This window comes from Crassostrea angulata, chromosome 10 (assembly GCF_025612915.1).
Source record: "Crassostrea angulata isolate pt1a10 chromosome 10, ASM2561291v2, whole genome shotgun sequence".
NCBI classification, from domain to species: domain Eukaryota; kingdom Metazoa; phylum Mollusca; class Bivalvia; order Ostreida; family Ostreidae; genus Magallana; species Magallana angulata.
In genome coordinates, this window is record NC_069120.1 from 55,452,003 (window position 1) to 55,473,917 (window position 21,915).

The window sequence follows — 21,915 nt, forward strand, 5'->3', positions numbered from 1 at the left end:
TCACAACAGACGTTTTGGTTGACATTGCCGTGTTATTTAGGAGTTTTTATTGGAAGACCTCATAAATATCACTTTAAAAGTTGTACTTTTGTTATACAACTGTTGAAGAACTCTTTTAGATGAAATAATATCAGTGAAAATATTAGGTATGTTTATTTTTTGGTGATTAATTAGCTATTTTATCCTTAGTGCGCTAAAGAGGTTAGAAATAGAATTTGATACCAGAATACCATTTCATAATTATTACATAATTTTTGTTCTAGTCTTCTGATGTTTAAATTTTTTTTTCTGGTGTTCGATATGTAACATCTCTGCTATGTGTACATATCTCTATATTTAAACCGTAATTACATGCCTTTTAAAATTGTTTAAGAAAGTTACATGTACAATAAAACATGTAGCATTTTTATACATTTTACAAGACCAGCTTACCTACATATTTATCAAAGATTTAATAAATATTGTTGATTTGCAGCAATAGATTAATCAGAAACGTGCTCAGTGAGATGGCGTATGTAACAGGTTTATCCATAAATGTATATAAATAACTTAAGAAATCAAGACTCCTGTTGGGGTTCGTTAAACAGGCCTTAATTGACACCAGTTATAAGGTAGAAATAGATTTGACCCATTCTATGTACAAGTTGAATTAGCCAAGTTCTATACGATGACTCAATATGTGCATTCAAGAAGAGATGTAAGGGTGCTGGTCACTTCGCCCCAAAGCCAAAGCGCCCAATGCACGAGCGCCCCAAATTTTTTTGGAACGCCCCAAGTACAATTCACGAGCGCCCCAAGTGTATGTCACGAGCGCCCCAAATGTTGTTTTTTTATGATCAATTTTTTTCACGTGTATGTCACGAGCGCCCCAAATGTTTTTTTATGGATCCTTTTTTATGATTAATTTTTTTCACGTGTATGTCACGAGCGCCCCAAATGTTTTTTTTTCATGATGAAATCTTTTCACGTACGAGCGCCCAAAAGTAATAATTGGAATGTTATGAGCAACCCAAATTTCCAAATGCTCCGAATGGTAAATCATGTTATTGTTTTTGTTTTTTTTGTTTTTTACGAGCGCCCCAAAATAAGTTTCGTTATAAAATATTATGAATGTACAAGTGCTACACAAATTGCTATTCTTGCTTCTTATTATTTTTTTTTTGGGGGGGGGGGGGGGTGAAAACGATCCCAATTTTAGTACAATATTGGAAAATCCAATTTTGGGGCGCTCGTGCAAATTATTCATGACGTAAGGTGTAATGATACAACAAGTTTCTATGCAGAAAGACATAATCAGGAAAATCATTTTGGGGCGCTCGTGAAAACGATCCCAATTTTAGTACAATATTGGAAAATCCAATTTTGGGGCGCTCGGTCAAATTATTCAAGACGTAATGTGTAATGATACAAAAAGATTCTATGCAGATAGACATAATCAGGAAAATCATTTTGGGGCGCTCGTGAAAACGATCCCGATTTTAGTACAATATTGGCAAATCCAATTTGGGGCGGTCGTACAAATTTTCCAAGAAGTAAGGTATAATGATAATTTTACTTTGGGGCGCTCATGAATACATTTGGGGCGCTCGTGAAACGTAATTGGGGCGCTCCAAAAAAAAATTGGGGCGCTCGTGCATGGGGCGCTTTGGCTTTGGGGCGATATGACAGTAACCCAGATGTAATATAACTGTCAAAAATGTCTGTGAACTTTTATTAAGGTCATCTCTCTTCACACTATTGACAAAGATTGAACTAAAACCCAAAGAACTTTTGGAGGGAAATCCACCGACCAATAGACAAACAAGAAACAAACTTAAACACCAATGAAATTAAAAGACACAACTTAATTTTGAACAAATTATAATCACTGCCCGAAAGGCAACTCTGGACCTTTCTACATATTAAGTTGTCATGAATGAATGCACACTAATATATTTTAAGATCAATTGAATAATTATAGAATTCAGTATATATATATGCATTCAAAATTGAAAAAATCATAAAAATATCAAAATGAAATGATGTTTGTGTAATATACATATGCATGTTATTAAATTTTTCATATGAGAATGATTAAGCCAAAGGTTGCACGCTCAGTCAACGTAATGACCTCATTTTACTCTTAAAAATACTACAAGTGTGAAAGAAGACATATTTTATATCTTTTAAACATAATTATTTGAATCCAAAATGCTTTGCTTTTTACGAAATCAGAAAACTTCTCAAAGGACAAGAATTCGGCTCAAGACTCAAAATCGAAAATAGAATAAACCACCATCTTGAACATGTTGAACCACATTTTTCAAGTATATATAGAATACAGTTTGTAATCTCTAAAATATGGTAGTAATTATTTTCACATAACATAGATTTCATGGTATAATATATACACTTATAAAAATATTTCCAACACATTAACATCAACACAACTTAGATTTGAGCCAAACGAGCTTTGCGGGCATGATAATACATCATCGAAATCATGCGTACATAAAATGTAACATATAAATATTATTTCCCATGAATGACGTTAAAAACCGCCTAGGGAAAACCATAGAAAATTTGAAAAAACTATGGAAACCTGTGTCCGAACGTATAAATAACATCTAGGGGCAAATATCGGACTTATTCATACTTTATTATAAATATTATTATTAATTACAGAATGATATATAATTCAATAAATATAATAGAAACATCAAAAAAACTTTTAAAAATAATCTAAGCTTCGTGCGCTGAGTGAAACTGGCTAGAATGACCTTTACTATTAACACTGACTCTTTTATACTTGGCTTCCTATGGACCCGCCCTGTATTCCTACGCAAATCTATTCAAACACATTATTAACATACAACGTTTTCCTGCTATTCTACGAAACGTGGGAAAACTATATTATCTATAGGAAGAGCTAGTGAGAGGTTTTGCCCTCTATTAATTTATATAATTTTGAATGTGAAATTTTGATATCAATAAAACAATTGGTACATGTAAAGTCATGTATTGAGTATTGTCCTGTTACTTTATTACCATTCACTGGAATAAAAATATAATTACATGTCACAATGTGCCTGAACGGACTCAACTTTTAATTTAAATCTGCATTGAACTTAAGCAGATTGAAGGTCAAAAAATTGCACCGAAGTATAAAAGAATAAAGCTACATAAAAATAAACAAAAGAAAACCTATTATGGTAATGGGAGTTTTTTTAAGAAATATTTTATCGAAGTTATATCCTATTGTTCAACAGATATCTTTTGTCTTTGTCAGGGCTTTCGTTTTTCATTAAATAGTTCACAAAACAATTTATTAGTTTTGTAGAATCCTTGCAGACAATCCGTTCAACATGGGTGGCTCGCAGTCAGCAGAGAAAACCCAGAGTGCAACATCTGCCAACACTTTGCAGACACAGAGCAGTGCTCAGAATTATCCCAGTGAATGTCCAATGCATAAATCAGAAGCCGCTCCACAGAGCTTCCCCAGTGAATGCCCCATGCATCAGAAGACCACACCATCACCACCCAGCGGCTGCCCAATGCATGAGGGTGGTGCAAAAGAGGAAGAAATAGACCCCAGGAATATGGTACAGTATAGTTGTTCCTGTTTTTCTCTTTATTAGATTTTTAGTGTTATATTTTCTCACAGATGTATTAAGGTTCTAAGTTTAAATACTACAGGTAATTGTGTAATAATTTTGAGTTTTACTACATGTATTACATGTATTTTTATTTATTCATAGCATATCAGGGCTTTTAACGTGGGAAGGCATGATGCAATTTTTTTCACAATTTTAAATAATAAGATTTATCTGCTTCAAATTTCATAATTTTTAAAACAAACCATTGAAAATACCGGTACATGTAATTCTAAAACAGTCTCTCATGTAATGATGCAATGATGAGTAATTCACCTCCTCACTGAAAAAATATTGAAAGTTATTTCATAACAATCCTAGTTGCATCATAATTTGATTTTTTTTATATATTAACCGATTCATAACACTACATTACAGATGCCCCCGCCCAACCAGAGACCCTCCCCGGACCAGCCTTTCCCTCTCTCCACAGACCGGGTTGTGTCCAACATCCCCAAAGCGGACAGTGATGAAAACTGGGTGTACCCATCCCCCCAAATGTTCTGGAATGCCATGCTGAGAAAAGGTTTGCATAAATATAAATGACAGCATTTTACAGTGTATATGTATCATTATCATAAACATCAGATGGAATAATGAAGTAACTTATTTAATATTTTAGAAATATCTCATCCTTTAAAGTTCTTGCACACTACAGCTATTATTTTCTACCTTTGTTCAGTGTAAATTTATCATTATCTGAAATTAAAATAGAAAGTACAGTGTCAGGGGTAACTTATTCAATACTTGAGCAATATCACATCCTTTTTAAGTTTCTGCACACTGCAGGTATCAAAAAAATTTCAGTAGTACTGTGAGATTATATTTCCAAAATATTTACTGGTATCTAATTTGCCAAAAGTTTGTCAAATTTCAACACTGTACATGATTTTTATCCTATAAATTTTCAACCTTGCAAAGGACTATATATGATAAGGGCCTAAAATGGCCCCCTAAAATGAACATCATCATTTTACTATCATTCTTTGTTTTCTTAGTACAGATAAGTATGTGATGTGTTTACATAATATTCATTTTGGTTCAAGTGTCCACAATTTAGAAATATGACATTGTAAAGACAACCTTTTCCCGCCATTTTTGCATTTTTAGCGTAAAACAGCTTGTTTTCAAGCAGTTTTTCCTTCTGAAAACATAGAGCGCATTCTTGAACAAATAAAATATTTTAATCAGAGATGTATCTAGCCAAAACTAATAAGTGACAAAAAAATTTTCTTTGTTAAAGCATGCGCTCTATATTTCCCATCTGTAAATAGATAGGAAAAATGTCAATTTTCGGCTGATTTTGATTGAATTTTAGAAATGGCGTCACTTCTGAGGTCATATACTGCCAGTGAGTGCAAATAAATCATATTAATAGATGAAAAATATATTCTATATCAACTCTTCTAAAAAATTAGTTAACATTTAATTGTACCCGAAACACTAACAAAATGGCGAATTATGGGGGCCAAATTTAACTCTTATCATATATAGTTCTTTAGATTTGAATAATTGATATTGCACGAGCCAAACAATGTAAGAGATTTTTTACTTTGTTTAAAATTGACGGAGATCTTGACATTATTATATCCCATACCATTAGTTATATGCTAATACTGACAGAAATGTATGAGACATTGAAAGCTCAAAACCATATTGGCTCAGATATACCGGTATCTCATTTACAGAGATATATCTAGCACATGATACTATGGTAATATATATGGATCCTATAATGTTGGCCTTCAGACAATGAGGAACCTGACAATTCTTCTTGTTAATTTGGACAGGGTGGCGCTGGAAGGAAGGAGACATCAACAAACAAGACATGGACAACATCATCAGCATCCACAACGCAAACAATGAACAGGCCTGGAAGGAGGTCCTCAAGTGGGAAGCACTGCATGCCAGGTAAATAGAGTGCAAACAGGTAAATAGACATCAGACAGGTAAATAGATTAGAAAACAGGTAAAAAGACAATCCTCAGGTAAATAGAAAACAGACTCAGTCTGATAAATAGAATGCAAACATGTAAATAGACAGCAGACAGGTAAATAGATTAGAAAACAGGTAAGTAGACAACAAATAGGTAGAGTTACAAACAGGTAAATAAAGTAACAAACAGGTAAATAGACAACAGACAGGTAAATAGATAACAGACAGGTAAATAGATAACAGACAGGTAAATAGATAACAGACAGGTAAAAAGCAAAGGGGGGCTCGCCTGTTTACGATGTCTTAAAAGGTACAAAATTAAATTTGTACTCTTTAAATTAAATATATTCGACTAAACGATTTCTGATTTTGAAAATGGTTATTGAGTACTATTGCCCCAACCAAGTAACTGGTTAACTGGTTAGAAATTGCCATCATAGAAAATATTTAAATGCCAATTATGTCCAATGTACAAATTACACAACATATGTATCAGATATTGAAGTTGCATTCTGTGCTGAAAACATTTACATGTATAAATGCCAATCAGGAATGCTCATGTAGAGAACTCAGCTTGGGATCAGGATGAAACAACTGTATGTGAAGCATCAAAAGAATATTGACATCATGTGGAGATTTTGAAGCCAAGTTAACTTACTATTTTGTTTGCCTCATACACTGTTTTACATTATGTATGCTTGTATCAAAATGCATAATGACTCAAAGTAGAAATGAATGTTTTGAATATAAAAATAATAGAAAAAGCTTTGATAAGCATGGTTGCTGTTTTATTGTAGAGAGTGTAGTGAGCCACGACTGAAGAGATTCGGAGGAAAGGCCAAGGAATTCTCCCCACGGGCCAAGATCAGGAACTGGTTAGGGTAAGTGATTTTATCAGGTAGTTGCAAAAGAGCCTTTAAGGGTTAGGATTTGACTGTAAACGTTTTTAAGAGGGCTCGATGGTCGTGGACATTTTTAGACTGTTTTGATCTCCTTTAGAAGAAGACCTCTGTATATACCATACAGTAAGTATAGGAAAGTACCCAAATTTAAAATTTATGGATTTTTTCTTTTCCAAATAATAGTTATTGGTATACATATCATATATATCTGAAAGTTTTTGGTGGATCTGATTGTAAATTTATTGTCGACCATCAAGCCTCCTTAAGAGGTAGTAACTGCTCAAAACATTTTTGGTAAATATTAGTGTCAAAAGAATGAGAAACTAATAATGAACTTATATTATAAAGGCATATAACATCAAACCGTATCTATTAAGAATTCTGAGATATTCAAGAGTAAGAAAGTCTGATAGGGAATTGCAACTTGCTTCATTACATGCATGGTATTTGAGATATGGATGTTCAAAATACCTATATAGGTTTGACTAATGTATTCTTCTCATTTTCTTGTTTTATAACTTGACAGATACTCCTTGCCATTTGATCGCCATGACTGGGTTGTTGACCGTTGTGGGAAAGAAGTGCGCTACATCATTGATTATTACGACATAGGAGAAGTGGATAAGAGAACTTACGAGTTCACGGCACTGGACGTCAGACCAGCCTTCGACTCATTCTCTGCTGTGATGGATCGCTCCAAAGTGGCAATGATGAGGTGGAAAATGGAGCTCATGGACAACAAAATGACATCCGGACCCAGCGAGGACTCAAAAACGTGACATGAATGAGAGAGAATTGTTACAGCTCATAGAGTGGTCTGATTCAAGAGGTTCCCCGTGTACAGCTAATGCGATATAAACATAGTTTATATACACTGACTGACTTTGTTGAGTGCATGCGTGGGGTATGGAGGATGCTGAATGCTAGATGCAAGAATTGGTTCATGTTTTAAATACTGTATAGAGTTCTCATTTCATTTGTTTTTCATGCATGTGTATAGTATACAGGTTAAATTTTTTGTGATTTCCTTGTACATGGCTAACAATTTGTGTTGTGATACATGAAGATAACACATCATTCTGTTGCATTCTTTATTACAAAAATAAAAAAAATATGTATATGTCATGTATCTAAATGCATATAAAATCAATACAAAGCAACAATGATTTATAAAAATATATGTACATGATGTTTACATATACAAAGTTCTACATTTTGGAAAGACTTCATTCTGATTACACTCACATGTTTAATCAGTAGCAAGTAAATCAATACTGGTAAAAACTATATAAAAGACACAAGATGCGTAGAAAAGGATTGTAAATTGTTTAAAGTGCAGTAGATGGAAGAAGGTTTAAGTACCAGTTTTAGTGACATGAATTATGGGCAAGCATCGTATACACAGTATAAGTATATTATACACACATTATGAGAAAGATGGATAGAATAAAATGACAGAACAACCTGGTAACGTGAAGCTGTAAACAATGACCTGCTTGAGGTATAGAGAATTCCCTATAACTCGTCACGGACAGTCTTTGACATGGTGAACTTAATATTGTTATCATCTGTTCCAGGTCTTGATTTTGGCTTTTCAACCTCAAATCTTTTACTCTCGATATTTACAATGTCCAACATCTCGGCCACTTCCTGTAGGTTGGATTGGTTATCCCCTGGAAGAGTGTGTCTGTACGAATTATTGACACCGAACAAGTATCGCAGGATGTTAGGGTAGTTTAGGTCTCCCATCTTCTTGGTTTCAAACACAACGGCACTGAAGCCCATGTCTTGTGTCTCCTTAGTTTTTTTCTCCTTGACCTCAGGTAGAAGTACAAACAAGAGGGGTGTATCAAAGAAGCTGTCCTCCATCCCCAGGAATTTGTAGTCATCCAGGGTGGGTCTCACTATCCGAGCAGCGTTGAAGTACCGCTTGAATCTGTGAGAGATGGCCTTATATAACACTGGAGTGTCTGTCTCATCTGGAATATTTACATTTGCAATTTCTACAGCTTGTTTAGGTAGTAAGCATTGGATGAAATTGTTTGTATTTGTTTTACTGAAGTTAACAATGATTAATAAGATACTGGAGAAATGGACAGAGAAAATTGGTTTTATCAATTAACTTTGATACATTAAAATGCTTTTTTGCTATAAACCTTTTAGTGTTAATATTTTCATCACAGATATATAAGCTTATTAAATTTTAAAAAGCTTGTAAGTACAGAATGCATCAGTAAGTGAATTTGATGGGACATGATTAAAGGTTGCAAGTACCTGTCAGAAGGATCAGAGGAAAGCGGGACGGCTTAGACATGAAGCAGTCCACCAGGAATTCCTGCAGGTTCTTCCCTTTGATCTTGAGGGAACTGTCTGGGATAGAATCCACAGCCAGTAAGCGAGCCTCATTGGGATTTTTTGCATTTACCCAGGACTTTTTCTTCAATGATAGGGGTCCATGTGGATACACTCTTGCCTCGGGATCATGATTAACCTTGTATTTCTGAGTAAAATTAGAAATATTGAGACTTGAATTTCCAGGAAAATGTCATTTATAATAAGAATGCCTCATACTTTCAGTTACTGAGTCAGTTTGGTTTTATCATGTATATATATGAACACTAAAGAAAATCAAACCATGTTTTCCAACAGATCCGCCTCGGATCGCGTGTCCACCATCCCCACCCACACAACGCCCCTTAGATTGACGGCCATTGATTTCCAGCTCTTCTTCATCTGCCCGCTATGAAAGATGACAATCCACGCATCACTTGATTTTAACACGCTTTCTGTGAAGTTTTCCCCTGTTAACGGGAAAATATCCAAGAATCTCTCTTCCGGCTCAAATGCATACGTCTGCTCATCATCTCCGCTGTCTTGACAGGCAGAAAAGGGAAGCTGGTGACAGAGGAGAGCAAGAATCACAGCTACAGACACTGACATTTTCAAAAAGTGTCGTAACATGACGTGCCTCAGCGTGGTTGGTTACACGAGACCGGATGTAAAATTTCAAAACAAACTTTAAAAGTAACCTGTTCGATTAATGTTCGATTCTCTACAATGTCATTGAGCAAGATCTAATTTTTCATTCCACAGATACTGTAAAACGTGTATACTTTTATTATGATTACCGGTACCCCATTATAATTACCCCTTATTCCAATATCATTGTGATAGGGTGATATTTCATATTAATTAATAATTTCTAAATTTACATTTAAATGCATTTACATTTCACTATATATCATTGACTTATCTAGCAAATATAATATACTTTATTAATAAGCAGTAATCTTAATAGCATAAAATATAAAACAATTACTTACAGTCTATAGATTTCTTCTTGGTCTTAAGATAAATACATCTGGTCAGTATGAAGATCAGATCAAAAAGGACAAAGCAAAGAGAGGGAATTTAAAGGACCAATGAAATGGAGAATTAAAAAATAGAATTGACCATGTGATAATAATTAACTAAAACAGGTTTACACTGACCATAATGACCATTGTGATGTCATACTATATAAATAACTGTAGCTATTTACATACTGTTAGGTTGTACATAAAGTTGTTTATATTGACAACTTTTATAGTAAATACTGTAAACTTATAATTTATAGAACTATTAATTAATAATTTCATGATAATGAAATTATGACTTAATTGATATGAAATATCACCCTATCACATGCTTCCCCTCTTCGTGAAATGACGTCCTCGTCATTTATTACTTATCAAAACAAATATCTACGAGTAATTTGAATTACTTTTAAACCTTCATGACTGCAAGAAAACTGTAAATAAAATATCCTAAAAACTATAAAAACGCACTATATCTCTCCTCGTAATTCTATAGACTTTATCACTAATTTAGCTGATTAAACTGACTGGTTAATACTGATCTCGTGTAAAATTGTAAATATTTATTTTTTTTATTTATTTATTTATTCACCAATCAAGGGCCCTCAGGGGGCATATACATTCTTAAAAAAAAAAAAATAATAATAATATCATGATTATAACAAATATTAATGTCTACCAGAAATGATCTGTAGTAGAGTCTTTTCTATTAGTTCTTTGCTATTTTCAGAGTGAAAAACATCACTAGAGACTAATGTCTGAAGGTAGTCTGCTCTTATCTTCCAATCTGGTTGTTTTGTTAATACCTGTTGATTTACTATATAATCGCCACTTGTAATCCATGATGTTGTTTTCTTTGCTCTCTGAGATCTCCTTTTCATTTTGATTGATTTCCTTGGTGCTGGCTTTGGTTTTTCTTCTAGCAAAGGATTGTAGAGTCAAGGGGAGGGAGTTGAAAAATTCAAATTCAGATTATAATTATCATTCGCCCATCCCATCCCCTGGAGAAAAAAAAGAATTGATACCTCATATTTTAAGGATTATTAACAGTTAAGGTTAGCTAATGAATTCATTTCAAAGACATCAGAGACAACAGCAAATTGCATTTATTTCGGTTCTTTATCGATGGCTTTTAATTAGGATTGCATTTGTATATACAAGTTAAACTATCTTTCACGGTTTCAACATATAATATTCGAATTCCTCAGTAACATAATGAACTTCAGTTTTTATGTCAGTAAGTATAGTTTATTAACTTCTGAAAATAATATTAGTAGTCGACAATGAAATTTAATACATGCTTAAAAAAGATTTTTTTTCGGGGGTGGGGAGGGGGTCAAAGGTATATTTTAAGGTTCCTACCTCTACATCGCGACCGATCGATCCACGCATGTATAGAACTAACGCGAATCACGATATGGCCACAGATATAGGAATCTGGACTACTGATGACTATAAAATGATAGTAACAAAACAGTTACATGCAAATTATAAAATATCCCCTGTACTACAGATCTAAAATAAAACCCCAAAATGCAACTCTATATCAAAACAAGCATGAGCTCGGGGAGGGACAGGTTTTTATACACATTTGTTTCGATCTCAACACGTACCATCATGGTACAAAAAGATTACAATTACACAATATGTAATTAGAACCTACTAATGAATATTCTTTGATCAAACAATATCCGCTTAAACATGTATATCCGCTAATCGAGTTTCTGATTCGTTGAGATGAAACAAATATTTTCTTTAAATTGCATGAGAATAAAAACCGCTCAAAAACCACCAAAAAGAGCAGTCTTTCTATATATATAATATTTGAACGAAAAATCAAGAGAAGAAGGTAATTTATTAGAAACAATAAGGAAATCTAATCCTAAAGTATTTTTTTCGAAATTTAGTAGGAGAAAAGTTAACAAAGTAAATGTTTCACTTGTGGATTTACACAGTCATTTCAAATCCCTTGCTTGTATTAATCATACAGCCGTGGGAAATGACATGGTCGAAGTTGAAAAAGAGGTAATTTTTGAAGTGACATATCTTTAAACGAAATTGAAGATGCTATAAAGACTTTAAAACCAAGTAAAAGTCATGGACTGGATGGTATAATCAATGAATATTTCATTGCATTCAAGGATATTTTGGTACCTTTTGTACACACAATTTTTAATGCTATGTTTACAACAGGTCATTTTCCACATATACTATGTGAGTCTCTTATTGTACCAATATATAAAAAGGGTGGGACAACTGATCCTGCCAATTATAGAGGAATTAGTTTAATTAGTTGTATGACAAAACTTTTTACTTCAATTTTTAATAAGAGATTTATGTCATGGGCCGAGAGAAATGATGTTATCACAGACGCACAGTTCGGGTTTAGACCATTTCATAGTACTGTTGGTGCCATTTTTGCATTACAAACAATCGTGAACAAATATCTCTCGAAAAAATGTAGATTGTATTGCGGCTTCGTAGATTTCGAGCATGCCTTTGAAACAGTGGATAGGGTTAAAATGTGGAATAAAATGTCAATGCATGGAATCAGAGGTAAACCTCTGAAGATTTTACGTTCACTTTATAATAATATTAAGTCTTGTGTTTTATTAGATGGTAAGTTATCATATTTTTTGTGAATAATCTTGGTGTTTTACAAGGGGAAAGAATTTCCCCTCTCCTTTATTCCCTCTATGTCAATGATTGCGAAATGGAATTGTTAAGCAATGGAAATACTCCAATTGAATTATAAGAGCTATCCTTATTTTTACTGATGTACGCAGACGACATGGTTATTTTTTTTCTCAGTCTGCTGCTGACTTACAGTCAATGTTGAATACTTTAGAAAATTATACAGAGAAATGGTCGTTAACGGTTAATGTAAACAAAACAAAAATAATGGTTTTCAGAAATGGGGGAATTTTTACGAACAGAAGATGTGTGGTTTTATAAGTGTGAACAAATTGAAGTAGTGAACAGTTTTTGTTATCTCGGACTTTTGTTGAATTACAATTGCAAATTGCATGTTACGCAAAAACAATTGTCATTACAATGTATGGAGGCGCTTTTTGCACTGAAAAGGAAATGTTGTAATATGAGTCCTAATTTTACTACGCTTTTGTCCCTTTTTGACACTTATGTAGCAAGCATTGCTTACTATGGTTGTGATTCGAAGTCTGGGGCTTTTATTCTGCCCCAGATATAGAAAAAAATCACCTTAATTATTGTAAAAACATACTTAATGTTAAAAGGGGCATATCTAATGCAGTTATTTATTGTGAATTGGGCAGAATGCCTCTGCAATGTATCAAAAAATACGTATTTTAAGATTCTGGATGAAACTTTTATCATAAAAAAACTGCATTTTGAATTCATGTTATGTTAATATGTATAATGAAACTTTAGGTAAAAACAAATGTAAAAACTTGGCTGCAGAGATCAAGATATGTTAACAAGTATTGGGTTAATGAACTTATGGGAAAACCAATTCTTTGAAAAGCCAGAAATCATTTTAACAATCGCCAAGCAACGTATTTTTGATAATTTTAAACAGTCTCTACTAGCTGTCATAAATGCGTCTTCCAAATGTACAATCTATAAATATTTAGTTGATCATTGTACCTTGCAGTCATATCTAACAAAAAGAATTCCTCTACAATATAAGAAATGTATATGTAAATTAAGATTATCATCTCATTGTCTTACCATCGAAACTGGCAGATACAACAATGTTCCATTACAAAGACGTTTATGTCCTCTATGTACTTTAGATATAGAAGATGAATGTCCCTATTACTGTAACTTAAGAGAAAAATTCCTTAAGAAGTTTTATTATATTAAACACTCTGTCTTTAAATTAATTCTATTATTGTCAACACAAAATGTAAAAGATTTGTGCAATTTAGGTAAATATATTAAGAATGCTTTTGTAATCAGAAAACTTCATGTATAAACTTGCCTTTTTCAAGTGACCAGTATATCTATTGTAACCTGTGTATAATTATTGTATAATGTCTATGAGCTGTACAACTGTTGACCAATAAACAATATAATATATTTATAGCCTATGACTATGTGAACAATTTAGAATTTTCATTTATTAAATCTTTGCAGTAAATATTGGCGTTTCTGGTGCAGTGGTTCTTCAGAAGAAGACTTTGAATGTTTCCACTGTTTTATTTTTCTTTCTATTTTGTGATTACCTCAGTCATTTGCCGATCCAGAAAAAAAATCTAAGGGGGTCCGAGGAAAAATTTTGTTTGCCGGGTGGGGAAGGGGGGGGGGGGGTCTGAGGCTCATTTTCGATAATTTTTCTATGTGCAATAAATAAATTTAAAATTTTCACGTGGGTGGGGGGAGGGGGGGGGGGGGCTGGATGCCCTCCCCTTCTAGATCTACGCATGATCCTCCCCACTGAAAAGAGTTTGGTAGTTTTTTAAAGCTATATAACATAATTATATTTAATAAATAAAACTATAGTTAGATAAGAAATCATTGTGCCATATATGTGGCTCATATATTGGGTTATTATAATGTTTTTTTTCTAGGTTTGTGCAGCGTATAGTGCGTCATTACATTCATACGAATGCATTTTTTCTTCTAATTTAATATTTATTCGCGTTTATTGCGTTCTTCTTAACACTGAACACATTCCTGTTTGTTCGTGTAGCCTATTATAATTTTTATGGCCAAAAGCTGCATGCACATGCTAAGACATTGCCAGGTTCTTTACTGCAATAAATAAATAAGAGATCAGAAAAAAATATGTAAGGTTGTAGGCCTACACGAATCAACAAGGATCGATATACTTCGTTTCCTTATCGGCGAAGGTGCACTCATTTCAATTTGACCCTTTTCGTCTATTTTTGACTGTACAGTTTTGTAATTAAGTTCATTCTAGTAAACTTTAAACAAATAGGATATAATTTACCGACAGAGAATGAAAAAGATATTAATTGACTTTTACTTTCACTTCTGAGTGAAATTGCCGCCATTTTGAAGATTGAATGAAAGAAAGAAACGTGAGTGGAACTTTGTCAACGTGAGTTCTTGATTTGTTATGGACGGGTAAGCTTTAATCAAGAATGAACACATCACCCTTCCTTACGTTTTCATTTTCTTATCTTCATTTATCACTTGATGTCATGTAATCGCTTCAACAGAGGTAAACAAATACACATGGCGAAATAGAAAGCTTTTACTTCCGTTTTGTGTTCAATGTTCGAGTCGCGTAATCCATTTCATCCTGTTGTTTATCAGTCAGGAAGTCGTAGATGGAGGAAATTATTAGTCTGTAGCGTGTGTCACTCTCGGTTATTAGTTGTGTAATATTGTAACGATGGTCTTCATTACATTTGTTTATATATCAGAATATAGCAACCTCACGCTCAAGTGACAAAATGTATATACTTGATAAGGTTTAATGCTCTTGAAATCACGGTAGTTTTATGCCACAGTAGGAGTTTATTGATTTCATATCAATTAGATATAATATATACATACTTGATAGATTTAATGTTTTTGGAGACATAGTTTTATGCCACTGTTGGAGTTTAAAGGTTTCATTAAAACGGATGAATTAAATATTAAATTCTCCCTAGATCAGTCAATGCTTCGACTGCTTTGTTCATTAATTTACTATGATACTGGAAAATCTAGTGACGCTCCAGAGAAGCTACTATATTCAGACCATTTTCCGACAAAAATGTTCTATCCTTGCCTTACATATCTCAATTTGTCTGAAGTATTTGCTGTTCTCAATTACAAATTGATTGGTTTATGTAAATCTTTTAATATTTCGTACACATACATATAAGTAATAATATATGTGCACATCATAACTCCAGACCATGATTATAAAAGAATTTATTATTAACATTGGTCTAATCTAATCAAAAATGTTGAGCAATAATGGTAAAGATATATTTTATAAAATATGTTTTATACCTTGAAAGATTTTTTCACTTTCAGTGTTAATTGCAATTTTTTGAAGCTGTCATGCTTGGATATTTATTCAGTCATGCAGTATTAAACGTTTTTACCAGTGGGAAGTAATATCATATTAGGATGGTCAAATAAAGTTTATCTATAAAAATGTCTTTACATTTTCACTTCCATTTAATGAGTGTCAAACAAACTAAAAAGTCTCTGTTCAAAGATTGCAGCAGTTATGAACAAAATTGAGACAAAACAATGTATGAGATTATCTTATTATTTTCTAAAAACTTTCATTCCTTTAGTTCTAAAGAAGTATAAAAAGTTTATGTTTTTGTGCACGATTTGATCACAGTATCATTAGTGCACATTACATATACATGTATCATGTATTGTATGATATATAAAATGAGTTGATAAGTAAACCCCTATTCTTAGAATCCCTAGTTTATATCACTTGTAATAACATTTCTTCCTTGAGCCTTTCAATCTCTAAAAGACACCTTGACAATTGCTGAGAGTACAATGTTGAAATCCTAATGCATATCATGAGAAACTCAAACATAATGATATTTGTTTAAATGAAGCATGTTGATAAGAATGAAAAAATGAAATTTTGTCAATTTCCTCAGTGCTTCGTGTTTGAAATCATTGACTTATTGTTCTTTTTCAGAGATTACCTAATGCCTGGAACAAAGGTAGGAGTTATACTTCCCTGTTGTCATCCTTTTATTTATTGCAGTAGAATTGATTACCAATGTACTCATATTTCACCCAAGAGTCTAACACCCAGTCACCTTTCCTTTGGAGGAAAGATCTGCTATATCGGTATATACATATATACACTGGTATATGTTTTGTGGAGATTCGTTGTGTTAAGGCAGAGTGCCTGTATCAATAGTATAGGGTGTTTATCACAACATGATCTCATTAGTTCTGTGATGGTAACAGGGTTGGTGAGAGCTTTCTGGCAGAGTGTCAGGAACTAGGTCATGCTGACCCAGTATTGGACAACACATGGCCATCAGAGGATGCAGGGATTCTGACCACTGAGTGAGAGTTATCAGAGATCCCTCCCAGAACCCTAGGGTGATAAAACAGTGGCTTGTTGGTGTTACCTCTGGTAGAAATAGTTAGTGTGCTGTCCACTGACAGAGAAATAAATCAAATAATTGCCTATTGTGTCAGGGTTCTGGGTGTAGACTAGACACAACAAAGGGTTGTTACTGGGGAGTACACAGGGTCACTGTACAACAACTGTGATGTATTGAAACAGGAAACAGAGTGGCGGGAATATCAATGAGGGAGATGTTAGGGGCCTCATTAAAGATGACACATCATGCTAATGGAGCTTTTATATATTGCCTTCTGGTGAAACTTGGAAACTATAAGATTCTGTTTGTCTGTCTGTATGTCCAATATTTGTTTTCTTAAAATATTTATTACCTGATTTAAAACTTTTAGAATAACTTCCTTGCAGCACATAACCCATATCAGACGACTTTCACCTCTATATATCATTAAATGTTTTGGCGAATCAGTTGTAAATGTTGTGCATTGTTTAATATGATCATTTCTACACTCTATAATATTGACAAAAGAGCTTCATACTTCACTAGCTCAACATTGGCATCAATGGTTGACATTTTTTTAAAAACACATTTTTGCTAGAAATAGAAGAGTTAAGAACTGTGATTATCAGGGAAGGAAGTTGTGAGTTGTTCAAAAACTTTGGAATATCATAAAGTTATACAGTGAAGAAATACTGGGAGGGGATTTTTGTGTAGTAAAGTATAAAGTAGTACATGTACTGTGAATGGTAGTATGCTGTAAGGACAATAAGAGACCTGTTGCAAAAATGGATTTTTTGTTTGTTTGCTTGTATGCATAAATTTTTATACTTACATGTACTTAGAAAAGTTTTTTGGGATCATGGGTAGTTAATTGTAAAACTTTTCTTCCTTTTGACACCTGCCTGACAAAATGACCAGTGTTTGACATGTATAGGAGTTATTTCCCTTAATACACACTGTTTTCATCGTACCCTATTACCAATACAAACTATTTAGTGATGTTACATTGTAAAGATATGTTCCTAGTGAAGCAGTAGTTGTCTATAAATTATTATGTATTAGGTTTCTCACTGACTACAGAAATATATCAGGTTGACCAATCTCAATATCTCAATCAATGGGGAGGCAAACTTAATAAGTGCTTTGTTTTCCAGAGGGCTATAAATTGACAAATTTATTCACAAAATGACAAATTTATTCACAAAAAGTGATGATCTACCCAAATCCACATACAAATTGCCTTACATCTTGTTGAATTTAACTCATTTAAAATCTTAAAATTATCAGTCTAGCCCTTTTAACACTCTTAAAATTTAAAAATCTTCGCTTCACACATGGTTACTTACAATGTTTTGTTACTATTCAATTCTAAACCATTTCTCCCTTTCCTCTGCAGAGGTTTGAGCAAATCTTGATGCTTCGATTTGGTTCTGCTCCAGTCACAACAATGTGACGTCAATATTCTAAGGGCGATTACTCTAATTTTAAAGAATTTCAAAGGGCAACTACTCCAAATATCTGAACAACTTATTGAATATGGTTTCTTTGTTAAATAATATGAAATGTCGAGATGAATATGCGAAGCTTCGGCCAATGACGGCCATATTGCGGAATATTAAATCTCACCAAAGCGACATAGAGATATAAATCAGGCGGTCATGTGCCATGTTTAAACGAATGAAAATGTGACATTTCAGTCTGAAGGAAAACAAAATAGTATAAGGACTTCTCTAGATTTTAAGTGACAATGTAGTCTCTTGGTATCTGTCCCCTATGATGTGTAAGTTATGTGAATCTGTATTTCATTTTTTTTTTCATTATTTCATCTAGCTCTGCTACTTGACCCCATGATGGTTTAAAACAAGATTTCATGTCTTTTCTTATAATTTATCCAGCTTCCCTGATGTTACTGTCACAGATCATGTCTTTAATTTATCAAGTTAGCTGACCCCATGATGTTATAGATGTAGACTTCATGTCTTTTCTTTAACTCATCAAGCTAGCTGATCTCAGAATGCTATAGGTCCATTCAGTTCATATGCCATACACACTAATAAGTTTTTCTAAATTGAATTTGTGTTATTTTTAATTGATTAAGTTAAATGCCATTATTTGTGAGTGTATATGAGCGGGTACTACAGGTTGGGGGCTGGGAATCAAGAAGCGGTCGTATTTTAGTGACAGCTGGGTGATTAGCATGACCCTTTCTGCCATTGTTAATCATCAGCATCAGTCGGATCAAGGATTGATTTGTTGATGGCTTTTGTTACCTGTGTATTGTCCCTGATAAACCATAGGTAAATATACCTCCTCCAGCTCTAATTGCAATATGAATAAGGAGGGAGTAATACAGGGGTTCAGCAAACAGAGAGCCAGAGACTGAAGCATTAACCAATATCCATTATTTCCCATGAAATATTTATACCCTATCACGATTCATCGAGAGGCTGTGCCAGGAGCCCCATCTATTATTTATCCCTGCAATATTCAACTCTTGATGAGCTGCGCCAATTAATTAAAAGGATTGAGAAGTTGTTAACGAGGTCTGACTTATATCAAATGGCTTGATTGCTGGCCAATGTCATTAAAAGCCCTTCAATGGATTGGGGCAATAATTATGATATAAAGATTTCTACTGTTCCCAAACACCTCCCTCTCTCTCTCTCTCTCTCTCTCTCTCTCTCTCTCTCTCTCTCTCTCTCTGACACTGTCTGTCTCTGTCTCTGTCTCTCTCTCTCTCTCTCTCTCTCTCTCTCTCTCTCTCTCTCTCTCTCTCTCTCTCTGGCAGTGTAGAAACTCTCAAATTACAGGGAATTTGTGAGTGGTCTGAGAGCTTGTGTCCCTCCATGAACCATCTCCTGCCCTCTGATTGAGGATCACAGGATGTGGTGTAACAGAATGTGACATTTTCCTGGTAAATAAAACGTGATGAAGCTACGCTTGCTCCAGAAACAGCTCTAATTGATTATTGCAGTGTGAATCCTTCAGCAATGGAGGCAGCAAAGGATGACACCATATTCCTTCTGTTTGCAAATTCATAACTTTTTTTTGTATAAAATTTAAATTGCAGATTAGGAAAGTTAAACAAGATGCTGGGATGGATTAGTCCTTCAGCATTTTGTTTTCTTAGTCAAGAAGTTATCTTGCATGGGAAAGAATTGAACTGGAGAGTATTATGACCATAGTCACCATAGATACATTTTACATTTAAATAATTTGTACATTTGTGACTTCATTGTTCAAGAGAATTATCAGTGCACACAAAGAAGATTTCATAAAGGAAAAAAGGCATGATTAAAATTGTTCTTTTTTTTTTTTGATGAAATATAATGCAAAACCTTGAAGAAAATTTCAACCTGTAGAGCTACGATGAAAGACAAGAAACTTGTTAATATTACGAGTAGTTGTTTATAAAACAAGCTCCTGAATGACAAAAGAGACTAATTAATTATAGCAGGACCAGCTGTGGAGTGTAGAGTGGGGGGTTTGGAGGCCATTGTGTGACCACCTATTGTTGGTGATAGATCAATGGCTGTCTTCGATCTGTGTGCATATCCACAGTACATCTGTTGTACTGGGTTGCTGTGTAACAGGTGGCTCCCCCTAACTGATAGGAGATGTCAACCCAGTCTGTGCTCTGTGTATTCTACAAACATTGTCCCATCTTGGTTTACCTCAGTCATGGGTTGTAATGAACAAAAACTCAAACTTCATATTATGTAGAATAAGACTCAAAATGTGCACCCTCCCAAGATAAATAGAAACTTTTTTTTAATTTGTCATTCATTGTAAATGCTGAGGTCAATGTTAAATGTTAGACTTTAAGGTGGTATGGGACACCTCCAGGTTGTGACACATTCTTTATATAAATTTAATAAACAATGAAATTAAGTATAATTTTTTAAATAGTTTCTCTCCAAAATTGCGATCTAACAGCCTGGCGCAGTGGGTTGGAAAATTCACTACAGATCTCTAAGTCTTGAGTTCGAATCCAGATAGGAATTTCAAAAGTTTTACCTTTCCCAAAAATTTTAAAACATTTTTTTGGTCAAATGTTGTTAAATTAAAAAATTCTAAACCAGTGAAAGTATTTTATTTAATTTAGTACACATTAATATTGAAAGATGTCCCATAACACCTTAAGGGTATGATAAATACATATCACAAAGAGATCATAGATATTATACCAATTACAAAGAGAAAAATGTTGTTAAACATAATTAAAGTTGAGTATATTTATGTAAACACTGTACACATATTCTCTATGCATGTAAAGAAAACATGAATTAGACTTATATATGACATATAAATGACATGAATTAGACTTATATATGACATATAAATGACATGAAATAGACTTATATATGACATATAAATGACATGAATTAGACTTATATATGACATATAAATGACATGAATTAGACTTATATATGACATATAAATGACATATGTTTACATGAATTAGACTTATATATGACATATAAATGACATATAAATGACATATGTTTACATGAATTAGACTTATATATGACATATAAATGACATGTTTACATGAATTAGACTTATATATGACATATAAATGACATGTTTACATGAATTAGACTTATATATGACCTATAAATGACATATGTTTACATGAATTAGACTTATATATGACATATAAATGGCATATGTTTAAATGCATTATGACTTTGTTCTGTTTCTGCTCTTCCTTCAAAGAGTTCTATAGTAAAACAGTGAAGAAGAAAAAGCGTGATAAAAGCTCCAAAGACTGAAAAAGTCTGACAAAGGCTTCAGAGACTGCAAATGCCTGACAAAGGCTTCAGAGACTTAAAATGCCTGACAAAGGCTCCAGAAACTAGGCTTCAAAACCAGGTTCTGACTTAGTTAGAACTTAGATTTGGTAAAACTTTTAAAATAAATTTTGAAAATAAGAAAACACTCCTATTCTATGTTCATATTTAAAAATTTAACAAGCGACCAACTTTTCCAACATTTTTGGACCTGAACGGCTGTTGATGATAATCTCTGAACATGTCATGGAATTGTCTAGCCCTCAAACTGCCCTTAATGTTTGTG

General features: G+C 33.5%; 3 protein-coding genes across 9 annotated transcripts in view; 2 read left to right on the forward strand and 1 right to left on the reverse strand.

Annotated features, from left to right (window-relative positions):
• Positions 1-5: 5 nt before the first annotated feature.
• LOC128165281 (holocytochrome c-type synthase-like) lies at positions 6-7,590 on the forward strand. 6 transcript variants are annotated; one of them, XM_052829665.1, is made up of 8 exons: positions 10-50; positions 101-146; positions 3,331-3,414; positions 3,463-3,581; positions 4,011-4,158; positions 5,423-5,543; positions 6,366-6,449; positions 6,997-7,590. In XM_052829665.1, the coding sequence occupies exons 3-8, from the start codon at positions 3,345-3,347 to the stop codon at positions 7,247-7,249; spliced, it is 795 nt and encodes a 264-aa protein (XP_052685625.1). In that variant the 5' UTR covers positions 10-50; positions 101-146; positions 3,331-3,344; the 3' UTR covers positions 7,250-7,590. The 6 variants fall into 6 exon arrangements, with proteins under 6 accessions (XP_052685623.1, XP_052685624.1, XP_052685620.1 ...); XM_052829664.1 differs by having other exon boundaries at positions 8-146; positions 3,312-3,414; XM_052829662.1 differs by having other exon boundaries at positions 11-50; positions 3,331-3,581.
• Positions 7,548-9,471, reverse strand: LOC128165280 (uncharacterized). The gene is made up of 3 exons (XM_052829659.1): positions 9,105-9,471; positions 8,745-8,970; positions 7,548-8,449 (listed from the first exon to the last, which is right to left on the reverse strand). Exons 1-3 carry the CDS (start codon positions 9,429-9,431, stop codon positions 7,986-7,988), a joined length of 1,017 nt encoding a protein of 338 aa, XP_052685619.1. The 5' UTR covers positions 9,432-9,471; the 3' UTR covers positions 7,548-7,985.
• A 5,185-nt stretch (positions 9,472-14,656) lies between these two features.
• Positions 14,657-21,915, forward strand: part of LOC128164441 (polypyrimidine tract-binding protein 1-like) — a 30,400-nt gene continuing 23,141 nt past the window's right edge. The window contains exons 1-2 of one of the 2 annotated variants that reach the window (XM_052828250.1): positions 14,657-14,870; positions 16,437-16,461. In XM_052828250.1, the coding sequence (XP_052684210.1) occupies positions 14,836-14,870; positions 16,437-16,461 (60 nt within the window). In that variant the 5' untranslated portion in view covers positions 14,657-14,835. Of the gene's footprint in view, positions 14,897-16,436; positions 16,462-21,915 lie in introns of both variants that reach the window. The other variant, XM_052828251.1, reaches the window with a different exon arrangement.

What these genes read in the sequence shown, in the direction of transcription:
- LOC128165281 (XM_052829663.1), top strand. Translation starts at nt 3,345, where the DNA reads ATGGGTGGCTCGCAGTCAGCAGAGAAAACCCAGAGTGCAACATCTGCC. An exon ending in GAATGCCATGCTGAGAAAAG is followed by an intron (nt 4,159 to 5,422) that starts GTTTGCATAAAT and finishes TAATTTGGACAG; the next exon opens with GGTGGCGCTGGAAGGAAGGA. An exon ending in AAGATCAGGAACTGGTTAGG is followed by an intron (nt 6,450 to 6,996) that starts GTAAGTGATTTT and finishes ATAACTTGACAG; the next exon opens with ATACTCCTTGCCATTTGATC.
- LOC128165280 (XM_052829659.1), bottom strand. Translation starts at nt 9,431, where the DNA reads ATGTTACGACACTTTTTGAAAATGTCAGTGTCTGTAGCTGTGATTCTT. An exon ending in CGGATCTGTTGGAAAACATG is followed by an intron (nt 8,971 to 9,104) that starts GTTTGATTTTCT and finishes AATTTTACTCAG; the next exon opens with AAATACAAGGTTAATCATGA. An exon ending in TCCTCTGATCCTTCTGACAG is followed by an intron (nt 8,450 to 8,744) that starts GTACTTGCAACC and finishes TAAATATTCCAG; the next exon opens with ATGAGACAGACACTCCAGTG.